The 14,310-nt window shown below is 33.5% G+C and overlaps 1 protein-coding gene across 4 annotated transcripts; it reads left to right on the forward strand.

Annotated features, from left to right (window-relative positions):
• The first annotated feature begins 341 nt into the window (after positions 1-341).
• On the forward strand, positions 342-13,224 carry Hdc (histidine decarboxylase). Of its 4 annotated transcripts, none has more exons than XM_072005004.1 (16): positions 342-507; positions 4,857-4,927; positions 6,033-6,319; positions 7,036-7,293; positions 7,576-7,719; positions 8,374-8,440; positions 8,776-8,938; positions 9,629-9,699; positions 9,802-9,821; positions 9,900-9,998; positions 10,372-10,592; positions 10,777-10,904; positions 11,730-11,891; positions 11,951-12,027; positions 12,110-12,218; positions 12,709-13,224. In XM_072005004.1, exons 2-16 carry the CDS (start codon positions 4,900-4,902, stop codon positions 13,047-13,049), a joined length of 2,175 nt encoding a protein of 724 aa, XP_071861105.1. In that variant the 5' UTR covers positions 342-507; positions 4,857-4,899; the 3' UTR covers positions 13,050-13,224. The 4 variants fall into 4 exon arrangements, with proteins under 4 accessions (XP_071861105.1, XP_071861107.1, XP_071861106.1 ...); XM_072005006.1 differs by lacking the exon at positions 342-507 and adding an exon at positions 4,132-4,342 and having other exon boundaries at positions 12,005-12,027; XM_072005005.1 differs by lacking the exon at positions 342-507 and adding an exon at positions 4,132-4,342 and having other exon boundaries at positions 10,777-10,886; positions 11,721-11,891.
• Positions 13,225-14,310: the final 1,086 nt, after the last annotated feature.

Raw genomic sequence — 14,310 nt, forward strand, 5'->3', positions numbered from 1 at the left:
GTAAACTAAAATAATTACAAACTCAGCATTTCACAACGCAAGTGTAATTATAATTAAACAGCAGTAAGATTTTCTGGATGTTAGACAAAAAAGATGCAACGAAAGAAGAGAAGTTACAATGAAAGAAAATGAAGAGCATTCAAGAGAATTAATCGAGATTGTGCGTGGAAACGTAAAATCGTTCATCGGTAGTCCCCTAAGATTGCAAAGCTTAGTCACAGAAATTGTTCCTCGTTCTGTCTTGATCTTCGGTTACGCTTGCGCTAAAGCAACTGGTACTTAGCGCGTCTCTGTATAAAAGCGGCCACTTGTTGAACGACTTGCATTCCACCGATTCTCTTCAACCGTGAATATATCTGTTTTTTGGGGTACGGAAAATCATTTTTCGTGTCATCTGCAAAGTGACTGGTATCTAGCAAAGTTCAAAAAGTTCATCTTTTCGCAACCCTTTCGATCGTGTTGAATCTTGCTGCTCCTACTCGCCGTGGTCGAAGCTTCGAAGAAAAGGTAAGATTTTTATATAAATTACGTAATAATGTTAGAGTTTCGATTTTGTATATGTTCATTGTGTTGAAGAAGTTTTTGGTAACGTTTAGAAATAATTTTAGTAAGCTATTGCGGTCCATAGGTAAAAGAAGTTTCGGAGCAATCTCGAATTTTGGTTTGAGTTCTGATGTTTCTTCGATATTTTAGAAATTTCAAAGGAAATTTAGCGAATAATTGATTAGATATCTCACATAGATGTCAAAGTATGCATTCGTGCAAGAACATGACATATTCCAGTTTGTACATTCGACGAAAATTATTCCAGTGCTTTCCTAAATTTTTCTCGCATATGAAAGATGAAGATCATTTGAAAGAATTCTGAAGTTTGAACATTGCATTATATAACACGTGATTCATTCAAGTATTAACTCATAATTTTTCATAATTTTTCTATTGACATTAACAACTTTTAACAACTCTATCTCTTAAGTAATCAGGAATAATAAATATTAAATATGATTAAGAATAAGTTATCTTTTAAATCGATGTTCCAACGAATCCACTCTTTAATTGCGTCAATTACATTTCAGTGATTAAGTGATTCAAATAATCGTATTGGGGCGCAATATTAAAATTGTTTCTAATAAATTCAATGTATCAAGTCCGTGTATGTTAATGAAACGGTTTTCGTTGGTCAATTTGGTTAGCAGTAGGGTTAGGACGCGTTTTCATCAGATTAATTCTTTGTTCGTGATAAAAACTCCGAATCGGTATCAAGTACCGGTGGCTCGCGTCATACGTAAGCAGTCGGCATCACTGATAAATCCTTCGAATCGCGCACGAATACTGAAAGCTACGGGAAATTACAAAAGTCGGAAACGGAAACGGTGGAAGGACGAGCTTTTAATATCGTCGAGCGTCATTCTGGCTCAAGCTCAAGATCCTTGTGACTACCGATGTTCGATTTTCCATTTTGCATCCGGATGGGCCGAGATCTTTTATTTTCTTGTTTGTAATCGGTGGGTGATAACGCCTTGATCGTTCCTTTCTCTAAATCCTCATAAAACTGTGATGCTATTGTCGACTGTCTGAATAAAGAATATCGCAAAGACGCGCTATCGATCGGTTGCTTATTCAGGAGAAAAATTAAAAGATATTTGTCATTTAGAGACAAGTTTAATTTTTTGAATTATTTCATTATATTCGAGCCAATGTCAAGGTGAAGTGAAGACAAAAGAACTAATTTAAATATTTAGAAAAATTTATATGAATACACATTATCAATTCAAATTATTGTCGGGTACTGTACAGTTTATGAATGTGAAGTTTAATGCACGCAAATTTGGCTAACTTGACCAGTCGGCCAAATCTGCCATCCAAACTTCTCGGTCTACGTCTTAGAAAACACAAACAGTACTGGATTTCCATGATACTCGTGAGCTGAATCCCCTGTTACTCAAAACAAGATTAAGTAATATATGTCCACTTGATTTAAACTCACTCGAAACACCTTAATGTCTGCTCGCGTGACATGATTTTATGAATTAAATTAGAACCGTACCAATGACAAAAATATAGAACTAGTACACTCCTCGCCAAAAAGATAGCCCAGGTGTACTATCTTTCATTTCTCAATGACGAGTGTAAAGTTTTCCGTCTGTAACGTATAATATCAAAACATTGGTTTAGAATATGCGGTTCGTTGAAAATAATTAAAAATATTATGAGGTTAATGTGTAACAAAAAAAATTATTTTATTTTAAGAACGAAATCATAGCACATGTACAATAAGAAAATAATAATCAACATAAATTGTAACTAACAATAATTACTTATCAAACGTATATACTTATTTAATAATAGGTACATCCCCCTTTATTTTCAATTACTTCTATTGTACGATTTGGTATCGATTTATATAGTTTCTCGATATAATTTTGACTTAACGTATCCCATTCGCGTACAATTGCATTTTTTAATTCTTGTACGTGTTGATACTGCTTTCCATTCGCCGTGAACAAGTTCTGCTCAGCAATTTTCAATAATATTAAGGTCGGGGGAGCGTGCAGGCCACTACAAAATAGATATATTATTTTCATTAAAATATGATTGGACCAATCTTGATGTGTGTACAGATGTATTATCTTGTTGAAAGAAAGAATCAGGTCCAGAAATGTGTTCTACATAATTATTTATTTGTTCTTTGGTTAAATTTATGTATCTATTGACACTATTCATTCTCCCATTGATGAACTTGATACTTGTCTTGCCAAAATAATCGATGCCGGTCCAAACCATCACGCTGCCTCCACCCATTTGTCGTCGAATTGCTGAAATTGTCTCTTTTCCTATGTCATGAAAATAATATTGGAACCCATCAGCACCATCCAAGTTGAATCTTTTTCATCTGAAAATAGTACCATTCTCCATTTCTTTTTCCGATGCACTTTTTCTGTTACAAAGCGTAAACGAAGGTTTACGTTTCGTTGTTTACGAAGGTTCCTTTTTCAATTTTAGCCTCTTAATATTTTTGCAGGATAGTAGAAGTCGAGGAACACTTGAAATGCTGGCACTAACATTGGGTTTTTTCATTATTTGCTTCGTTAATTGTTTGCGTTAACTGCAAGTTGGAAATTACACGCAAAATTGCTCGCTTATCCATATCGGACAACGATGACAGACGACCAGTACTTTTCTTTTTCCATAATATTCAACATTTTTTAAGAAATTGCGTATTACTTTACGACTTCTTATTACTTTCAATATTTTTGATACTGGCAACTGTTTTAGTTCAAGAATTTGCTTTTTTCAGACTCGTTTAATTTTTTTCCACATCCCATACTTACAAATTTATATAATATTGTACTGCAATCTTTACTCGTTGATAGATCATGAACTACTGAGCAATTTCTAAACATATTAATAGAGTTTTCCATCATTCCGTTCTTAAAATAAAACAATTTTTTTTGTTACACACTAAACCTCATAATATTTTTAATTATTTTCAACGAACCGCATATTCTGAGCTCATAATGTTTTGATATTATACGTTACAGACGAAAAACTTTACACGCGTCATTGAGAAATTAAAGATAGCACACCTAGGCTATCTTCTTGGCGAGGAGTGTACCAAACAAATTGACACGAAAAATATAGTCGTACAAAAAAACGCGTGAAATGTGAAACATGTAAGAAGAAAGACAAGTTTTCATTCATATATTTTACAAAAATTCGGTGAAATCCTCAAACTACTAAATCATTTTGTTATCTAAACCTATAAAATCTTTTCTATAAATCTAAAAAAATTACGAATTGATCATTTTGATCTATTTAATGGTTCTGGTAGTGTTCATTGAATTACTATACAGCACTACTGTAATCAGAAGAAAAATATTCGATCAAACATGCAGATTAGTCCAAATTTTTTTTCAAAAAGAAGAAAAAAATGAACGATTGCACAATTGAGAAGATGCGAAGAGAAGGTCAGTCATCGGATAGTTTAATCCAGGAAAGCATACGATCTAGTTCTAGGCCGTGAGGAGCCTTGTGACACTAGCCTAATAAGCTCTGGGCCCATGTGACAAGCGATCGATGATGAATCCGTACAAATCATTCGCGAGTACCTATCTTAGCGTTAAAATTCGATGCTAGGTCAACACGCATAGGGCAGCTAAACGTATCTACTCGGCACGTTCGTTCAAATCCGCTGCGCCATTGCGCTAAGCTTCCGCGAAACGCGTCGCGAGTTCTCTGATATTGCTATCCAATACGGTGAACAATTAATTATAAACGTTGACACATGCGCCTGCTACGGTACGATCGAAATTTTGAGATTTGGCTATTGTGAGGATCAACGGTGAGCGAGTTGATCACTAATTTTTCAACAAAAAATTTTATGTGAAAATCGTTAGTGCTCTTTGTGTGTTGTTTCCATTCGAGTGTTGTTCCAATATTGATAGTGATGATAGTTCGATAGCTTATTCCATGTAAAACAAAAAAAAAAAAGAAAAAAATGTATTGTGATCTTTTTTGCTTTCGTTCACGTACTATTATATATTACATCCTCGTTTATCAAAACACCGATTAATGATCAATTATCGGAACATCGATCAATAAAAAATTTGGAGATGTCATTATGTAAGAAAGATTGGGAAACAAGAATAGAAATTGAGAGAAATGGTTATACTTTGATTGAAATATATTCTTGCGTGTTCGATATGAGTACTTAGGAGATAATTAAAAAAATAAATTATCTTCTCTCATTTGAAAACAAAGTTATTCGAATTACCTGAGAAATTTGATTATACGAATAGCGTATGTTAGTATTAATTTGGATAATCAAGATTCTATTGTATTCATTACTTTTACAGGGTTGTGTATTATAGTGTGTCGATTCATTTGGTTGCAGATAATATGAATCTAGAGGAATACCGCAAGCATGGTGAGTAAAAAAACATTTACTTTCATTCTAATGCGCGTAAAATAATAAATATCCAAGTATTTACCGATTAATTCGTTTTAATCTCCGTGGCGTATACGTAATAGTAATAAAATAATAGCCCGTTATATACCGTTACATGTAGGTGTTTATGGTTCTTGGAAATATTTGCACATCTCGTACTCTTATCACACGATCAAATACTCACACGTGAAACGAGAAACTTACAACGAGCAATCAAATAAGATTCTAAGCATTAAAACGATACCAATAAAGAGGAATCACCGTAGGGGAGAGTAAGTCTATAGGATCTTTATGGATTCGATACTGTTTCCAATACGCTAGGTTCCGCCTTTACAATCTAAATCTCTGAATCCTAGGCAAATCTCCGTATGAGATTTCCCTTTTCCTTAAATCCAATTTCGTACGAAAAAATCGGTCTCTCTGTCTTCGTCTCTCTTGTTATCTATTGATTGTTTCAAAGGCCAACTGACTTTTATAGCAATTTATATTACAACTTGATTCTAAAGTTTGTACAAATTTAAGGCGTTGCCGATTTTTCTTGTGAAGAGAGTTATACGGTATATAAATCGTTTAATGTTTAAGAAGTGCTAAGGCTTGTATATCGCAGCCTGATTGACCTGCGACTTTTAGAAACCGTTAAATAACACGAATCGAATCTTATCGTGAAGCGTAATGTACATCAGAGAAGCGAATTGGGAAAGAAACAAAGCTGTTATTCGGGACAACGGTTTCATCTGTACAAGTATTTTCCCAATATACTTAAGATCGAGTCCTCCAAATAAAGAAAGCCAAAGATAATCGGTTTACAGATTTCCACCGGGGCTTAATAATTGATTTTCCCAAGAGGTAGTCGTCGTCGAACTTTCACAATGTAACAAAACGCTTTGAAACGTAACAAAAGTTCAAAATCCATCAAACAAGTAACTAAAAATCTTAGGAATGTAATCTTGAAATTTAATGTAAATCCAAGAAAAGCAGGAAAGAATATCAAACTATATCGCGCGAATAATACTTCATTGAATCCATGAATTTATATTGAAACAGCAATTTTTATATCGACTTCATCGCGATTTCGAATTGTTAGGAAAAGAAATGGTGGATTACATTGCCGATTATCTGGCGAATATTCGATCTCGACGCGTTTACCCGGCGGTTTCTCCCGGTTACCTGAGAAACGTTTTGCCTACATCCGCACCTGTGGATGGCGAACCTTGGGAGGATATATTCGCGGACATCGAAAGGTGCATCATGCCAGGAGTGACGCATTGGCAGAGTCCACATATGCACGCCTATTTTCCAGCCCTTAATTCACCTGCAAGTCTGCTAGCCGATATGCTGGCCGACGCAATCAATTGTCTTGGATTTACTTGGGTAAGAACAATAATGTGAATATCGCACATGTGTAGAGTGAAATGGTTTAGTTTATTATGCTTTCTCTTGTTCGGCTTAAAACTTCTGTCATGCGTGATGTATTTAACGATATTATATTAGAAACACTTTTCAATAGTACGAGTTAACTACTGGAAAGAGAGCATTGAAATCGATTATATTAAGATCTTCCATGATGGCTGTATATAATGAACTACGTTTCGGATTAATACCTTTCTCATAAGCTAAGTTCGGAAGTTACCATATTGAAATTCGACGTTTTGTCTAGTACTGTTAATATGAGCTCCCATTGTCAGTTCTTGCTAAAAGATCTTGTATTTAGTTTCGTACCTGTAAAACTTGACGTTATCTATAAATGCAGCGTTCTTCATAATCCCACGTGTGTGTTAAAAAAATAATTGAGCATATTAAAGGATATCATATTGTATAATTATTGTAGCATGATATATTTTAGTCCTCTACACGTCTATTAAACTTCCTATAAATAATAATTACAAATAATTTAAATGTCAAATTAAACACTTTCGATACGAGAAATTTTGAAATTTAGCTGAATATATTATTATAAACATACTCCAATATATTGTGATATAACAATACAAGGGACAATATTTCCATTTTTCTAATTGTGAAATTTATTCGCGTGCTTTAAAAAGTGTGTTTTGTAAAATATATTTTATGTTCGTCTACTTTAAAAGGCTTCGAGTCCTGCGTGTACAGAACTCGAGACGATCGTAATGAACTGGCTCGGGAAAATGATTGGCCTGCCAGATAAATTCTTACATTGTCCTGGAGGATCTGGAGGTGGTGGCGTGATACAAACAACTGCATCCGAAGCCACTCTCGTTTGCTTACTCGCAGCGAGAACCCGAGCAATTAGAGACGTGCAACAAAGTGAACCGGATCGTTTGCCCGCTGAGATTAATTCGCGTCTTGTCGCGTATTGCTCCGACCAGGTACGTACTTTCGTTTTAAATCTTTTCCTAACACGAACTTATTTTCCTAAGAGTACTTTGAATATCTTTACTCTCTTGTGAATTTATTCTTATAACCCAAATGGTTTCCATTTCATAATTATTACGTATTTATCTATGTCCCATTATTCTTTTTTTTTCTTTTTTTAATCACTGAACATCGTTCTACTTTCATTGTACGTTATTCTGTCATTGTCGCCTTTTAAATATTTGAAGACGTGATGTAAAAGAAATCTTACTTTCTGTGATGTAAATGTCATATAGGCTCATTCCAGTGTAGAGAAAGCTGGATTGATAGGATTAGTTCGAATGAAGTATGTTGATTCTGACAGTCAACTAAGTATGAGAGGAGAGGCTTTGCTCGAAGCAATAACGCACGACAGAGCTGCGGGATTACTTCCCTTTTTTGTAAGTATCGTTGCTCATATTTACGAAAAGTATTTCGATGGTAAAAATAAAAATTTAGTTCGAAATAAATATCTATCTTTGACACATCTATCTCAAGCAACTTGAACATAATTTTAATTAGAGATTCCTTCAATCTGAATAGTTCCACGTGATATTCTTTAAGAAAACACATATATATAATAAATAACTCATTGGAAAAAAACCTACGGATATTATATAACATCGTATTAAACCGAGAAGCGATTCACGAGAAAATATTTGTTCTCTTTGTTTCCAATTAACATTATGAGGGTGAATAATGATACCGCAGTAGAAAATAATCGAGACGTCAATTAAGCTTGCCAGATTTGTTAGTAGTTGGAGAATGAGGTGAACATGACGTAGCAAGGCGGATTGTATCTCTCCTAGTTGGTCCCTAAGGACATCGACATAAAACAGTCTTTCATTTTTCAATACAGTAAACCCAATGTACGGAAAAGTAGATTCTATTACGACGCTGTAGCTATTCAAACAGGAAATTTCAGAAGATACTAAAACTCGTAATAAGTTTTATCGATAAACTTATTTTTAGAACTACATAAAATAAAAATCTATACTACATTGTAAATCGATTTAAAAGTCAAATTTGTTTAACATGTTTTTTTCATTATCAAGGTTTGCGCTACTTTGGGTACAACGGGTGCCTGTGCTTTCGATAATCTCAAAGAAGTTGGTCTTGTGTGTAAGTAAACTAAATCGAGTTGAAAATGAAGTTACTAAACGTTCGTGCGATACGCATTAGAAAGATACATAGTGTTTTATTTCAAAATTAAATAGACAAATAATTCTGATGGGAGATTGGTTGAGAACGTATTGAATTTTAAAACGATTCTCTATAAACGATAATAAAAATATGATTCGTGATATTATACTATTATACTAAATATTATTATAATATAATCTCGATCAGTTTGATTCACAAATTAAACGTTCCGAAACTGTAAATTCGTGAATTGATTTTCATTCGTGATTTAAACCCTGTTCCATTCGAATCATCAACAGTTAGGTTTATTGTAGGTGAACAGAATGGACTCTGGTTGCACGTGGATGCAGCTTACGCAGGCAGTGCATTCGTGTGCCCTGAATTTCGTGGCTGGCTTCAAGGAATAGAATATGCCGATTCAATTGCATTTAATCCTAGTAAATGGCTCATGGTGCATTTTGATTGCACCGCTATGTGGTGAGTTATATACAAACATCTGAATTTTACTTCGATGACAATTATTCGTTCCCTGTTCTTAATAGAAATAAAAATAAAATGAACATCGAATTTAAAGAAGCACATAAGAAAGGAAATTTGTAAATCTGCAAATCATTATAGATCCGATAAATTCATAACCCCGAATGATTATTGGCTTTTGTCTCTTTTCTCATAGCTTATAGATTGAACAGCGGATGCAGAATGAGTTTTTTCATTCTTCCTGCAATTTCCGTCGACTTGTTCGACTAACCCGGCATAATTCACAATCTTTAAGATGAATATTTGAAAGCCTGTTAAAGTCGATAGTGCGAGGAAAAATTGCTGCCAAGAATTTAATGCTTTATAAAACTTGCTCGTGGTTGAATGTATTTCACAATTAAAACAATTCTTTTGCTGGAATATTTCTTGTAAAATTTCTTCTATTATAGTTATATTCGATAGTAAGTACATTCAATTAAAATTCAATAGCGACAAATATGCAAATCTGCCCGACTAAATATTAGTAATCCAAACCGTTCAAATGAATTGCGATATAATAAGTGATGTTTATATCCTGTATCGCGACCAATTGAAATAAATAAAATTCTGAGGAAACATATTATTCGTAGAGAAACTATAAATCAAAGACGTGTATGGGTTGTAAAAATTAATTGGAAATAACTCTTTTAGGGTGAAAAGTAGCCAAGCATTGCATAGAACCTTTAACGTGGATCCATTGTATTTGAAGCATGAAAACTCAGGTAACGATGCAGCTACACAACTTTTGTATCGCGTTTAATATAACCTCTTGAATTCAGTCGATTAAAATATTCGATTAAATAAAACATCTTATTTATTTGCAGGGCTTGCTATCGATTATATGGTAAGGAATCAATATATTAGTTCCACCGATGAAATTAATTCACGACATTCACGCGTTATTTTTTGTTTATGATTTTAGCACTGGCAAATTCCATTGTCAAAGAGATTCAGAGCGCTGAAATTGTGGTTCGTCATTAGAAATTACGGAATCACCGGTCTTCAGAAGCATATTCGCGAGGTTTCTATTACATCATACTTCTTATGTGTTAAAAAGCTACGTGTACAATATACAAAGATGTTTATGCGACCTTTCTTCGCTTAAATCCTTAGATAATTGTGATTTTGCGTAAAAAAATTATTCAGTATCGTTATTATTAATTATATAAAAAATATATTTTATATTTCTTACATAACTAGTCAGAGATCACTATTATCTCTAAAAGACAATGTTCTAACTTTAAGTGATTATGGTTGTTAAATAATGTTGTGTTCTTTAATAATATTGGTCAACAGTTGCATCGCAGGATTTTATTACAAATGCATTCTATTACGTAAACAATATTTAGAGTTAAATTTATTTCTCTATAGTTTTGCTCTAATACGAATTTCAGGGCGTCAGGCTGGCACAAAAATTTGAAGCGCTCGTTTTAGCAGACGCGCGCTTCGAAATTCCAGCAACGAGGCATCTTGGACTTGTAGTGTTTCGTCTTCGTGGAGAAAATAATTTAACAGAACGTTTATTGAAAAAGATGAATTCGAGGGGCCGTGTTCATTGCGTACCAGCTGCTTTGCATGGGAAATACGTGATTCGATTTACGGTCACTTCGACTAAGTAAGTCAACATTTATTAAAAATTCATTTTTTGTTCGTGGCAGGTAATGATTCTTAGAAAATGAGTTTCGTAGAAAATTCTGCGAATCAACAAATTATCGAAATGACGATGAAATGTTGGAGAACGTTGTTTTTTAATAAATAATTCTGAGTAAAGATTTGTTGAGCTTTGATTATAATTTTAGCACCACTAATGAAGATATCTTAAGAGACTGGGCCGAGATACGAAATACAGCGAACGAAATTCTAGGAGATACCACAACTTCTCCTGTACGAGCAAAAGTTCCACTTGCAGGTAACGCAGAAACGAACGGTAGATCGACTGACTTTATACAAACAATCTCGTGCAATTTTTAAAGTATTGAGGTAAACATTGCTTGCAAATTTTGTATGCCGCTCAAGCACTCATCGAGTGTAAGCTTGTTCTTTATTAAACATTCTGTTTCAGATTTTCTAGATAGATGGAGTTTCGTGCTTTCTTTTTTTCTTTCTGTTCGTAAAAATCCAAATCATTCCAGTATTATACAGAAAGAGATCTTAAGTTTACTAAATGAAAACGTATTACTAGAATTAATTTTTACTAGCCCATTGAACGTTTATGAAGGGGGTGGTGTATGGGATTATTATTGAAATATATGATTAACATTATTAACGTATACAGTTAGTAGTGAATATTAAACAGTATATCTTATTATACATAAATATACATATATAACAGGATTGTTCATTTGTAAAGATTCAAGATGATTCTTTTCTTGTGATGTTTTTTTTTTTAATTACTTATGTAGCGAATGTTATTTATGTAGCGTTATTAGAGTTTCATTTTCATTGTTTATATACCAATACTTTTTTGCTCAAAATTACACCAAATAATTTGTATTTTTAATTACACCAAATAATAAGAAACAGTTTTATTTCTAATCACTTGGTTTTGATTTTCTCTCCCCTTTTTTTTTATACGAATGCATGTCTATAATTTTTGGAATGCAGAAAGCTCAGGTAAGACGAGTTACCAATACTTGCGATTTTATATTTTTTATTTTGCTTTTATCCTTTAAAGGTATTAAAGTCAATATCAAAGTTACTGGGATAATTGGAGTAAGTAATAAACGGGACTTTTAATTTTCAGAAACTCGAGAGAAGAACGAAAATTTCGGTTCAAGTTTGTTGTTGGCTAATTCTCCAATGTCACCAAAAATTGTGAATGGCAGCTTCGCTGCAATATACGATACTGCGGATGTATTCGAAGAATGCACGAAAGCGTTTGGTCAACTACGCCTCGAAGCTAGAGATAGTCCAGGTAAATAAAAAATTACAACGAATAAAGTAGGAAAAAGCAAAGTATACCTTAATTTTAAGCTATGCGGCGCCGGATTCGAGGAATATTGATGTCAGGAAAACAATTCTCTTTAGATTCCCGCATGGATCTCGTACAGGTAGGCATAATATAATTTACCTTCTACAATGTTTTAAAATTACCGATGCATATTTTTATATTTGCATTGCTACATATTTTAGGGATACGTTAGTTGTCGCCCAGCTAGAGAAATGGCGTCGGAATTACCATTGCAAGAGGACGAAGATTTTGGAACTAGTGAAATCTCTGACGCTAATCAATCAAAAAATGGCAAGTAATATTAGTAATAACAACAATAATGTTAAACTCGAATTAGAATTATTAATTGCATATGACGAATGATTCCAAGATATTCCAAGAATATTTTAATATTCGTTGTCTGAAGAACATGCGGAATATCGAGTACAAACCAAAAAGATAAATGGACATATAGTTTCGAAATGTTCTAAATAAGCTAAAATCATTTTCAAAAGTTGGTAATTTAATTACGAAAAGAAATGAATGGGCTGAATCAATCAATGATCTTAAATCTATAGTTCTTCTTTGTAGAAGGTAAATAAAATACAGCATAAAATTATTGTTAATTCCCTTACTGAGTGCAAAGAGAACTGAAACTTAAAGTTTCGAAAGCTAAGGTTTTATATAATATGAATTCTAAAGAAAGCTGCCTTGAAGATCGATCGAACTTTAAAGCTTCGAAGATTCAAACTTTATATATCACTAACAAATAGTAATCTATTTTCCTATTTTATATAATCAGATGACCCTGGTGAATGTTCAACTAACCAACAAGAGGCGGAAGTTTCCGGAAACATAGACAAATCGTTAAGAAGACAAATTTCTAATACTCGCCCAAATTACGTCGTGAATGGCTCGGTAAAGATCGGTTCTCAAGACTGCTCGAATACTCTAACGTCCATAATGTCTGCCGAAAGTAATTTGCCGAGAAGTGAAACAATAGCTGCGATCGGTCATCGTCCATATAGCAGCGATTTGTCATCGATGCAGGGCCACAATGAGAATCCTGATGAAGGAAATGAAGGCAGCATGGGGGACGCAGCTGTATGCAGAAAATGTGGCCATTGCATGAAGAAGGAATAGAGTTATCCATAAATTATATTGTGACAGTTCCCGACTGTGTGTACTCCTTCGATGTCGTCGATGGATTCTATGTTGTTCAGATTTAAGCGTGGCGCCTCGCAGGCCTCGCGACAAATTGTTGAAGAGAAAGTACATAATCAGCTACGATATTAAATCTGAATTTACCGTCTAAAAATTACCCTCTATTTAATTAACTTCCTTACCCCATTTCTTTTAAGAATATTATACATGTACTGTTATCGTGTATTTAGAATATTATAGTAGGGATATTTTAAGGATATTATAATACTATGGTTTATTTTCTCTCGACAAAGTTGTAAGAATGATAGAATTTTTGTCTTGAGTAAGTCAAGAGTGTATTTTAAATCAGAGAAACGGATGTGTGAATATTTATTAAATTCTTGAGATTGTTCGTAATATTTTTAACGGTAGACATATTCTGTGTTATGTATGATATATTATGTTCGATGGGATTGGAAGATCATTATTTATCATGAATTTCTGCTAAACATTGAAACGCAAAATTTAAGCAAATATCGTGTACTGTATATTACAGTCTACTATCGTCTACTGTATACTACAATAACCGATTCGAAAAAGGAACGAGGAAACAACGCGAAAAGAAAATTCAACGGCATAAATTTTATTGTAAATTCTAGTACGACGGTCCTGATTCAATGTTTCTGGTCCAAAAAAAAGAGCAGGGAATAGGATCTAAGAAAACATTTCAAAAAATAAATCCAATGACATAAAAATTTTATTGCGAATTTGAATACAACGATGACGGATCTGACCAATCTAGGCCACGGTTATATTTTGTTTTCCAATCTCTGGAAAAACATATCTCAAACACAATTCAGCCTATTGTGAATGATAATTCTTTTTAACAGTTCCGTACTTTATAATTCTCTCATGGTTAATAATAATTTAGATGACGAAAATATCGCTTCGATATTATATATTAACACGGTTTCCTTTTTTTTCTTTTTTTTTTTTTTTCAAATTACATAAGGAGAGGAGGAAGAATATATGTACACATAAATGTATATTTTCATTGAGATATGTCAAGAAAGTATCGCTCGTTTGCACCCGATACTCTGTTACATATCGCGCTAACAATTAAATCTCGAGGGCATAACGTACTCGTAGAATCTGTGTCTCGACACACTATCTCTAATCGTCTTAACAATCATTAAATTACAATATGCCCTTACAACCATCTGTCATGGTTTTGCTTGTCTTCAATTCTGAACAATTTTTG

This window comes from Bombus fervidus, chromosome 6, assembly GCF_041682495.2.
Source record: "Bombus fervidus isolate BK054 chromosome 6, iyBomFerv1, whole genome shotgun sequence".
Taxonomy (NCBI): Eukaryota; Metazoa; Arthropoda; class Insecta; order Hymenoptera; family Apidae; genus Bombus; species Bombus fervidus.

Bases quoted from the DNA above. Each gene is read 5' to 3' on its own strand.
- Hdc (XM_072005004.1), top strand. From the start codon at position 4,900: ATGAATCTAGAGGAATACCGCAAGCATG. The intron at 8,441-8,775 runs GTAAGTAAACTA...GGTTTATTGTAG, and splicing joins CAAAGAAGTTGGTCTTGTGT to GTGAACAGAATGGACTCTGG. The intron at 10,905-11,729 runs GTAGATCGACTG...CAGAAACTCGAG, and splicing joins AGGTAACGCAGAAACGAACG to AGAAGAACGAAAATTTCGGT.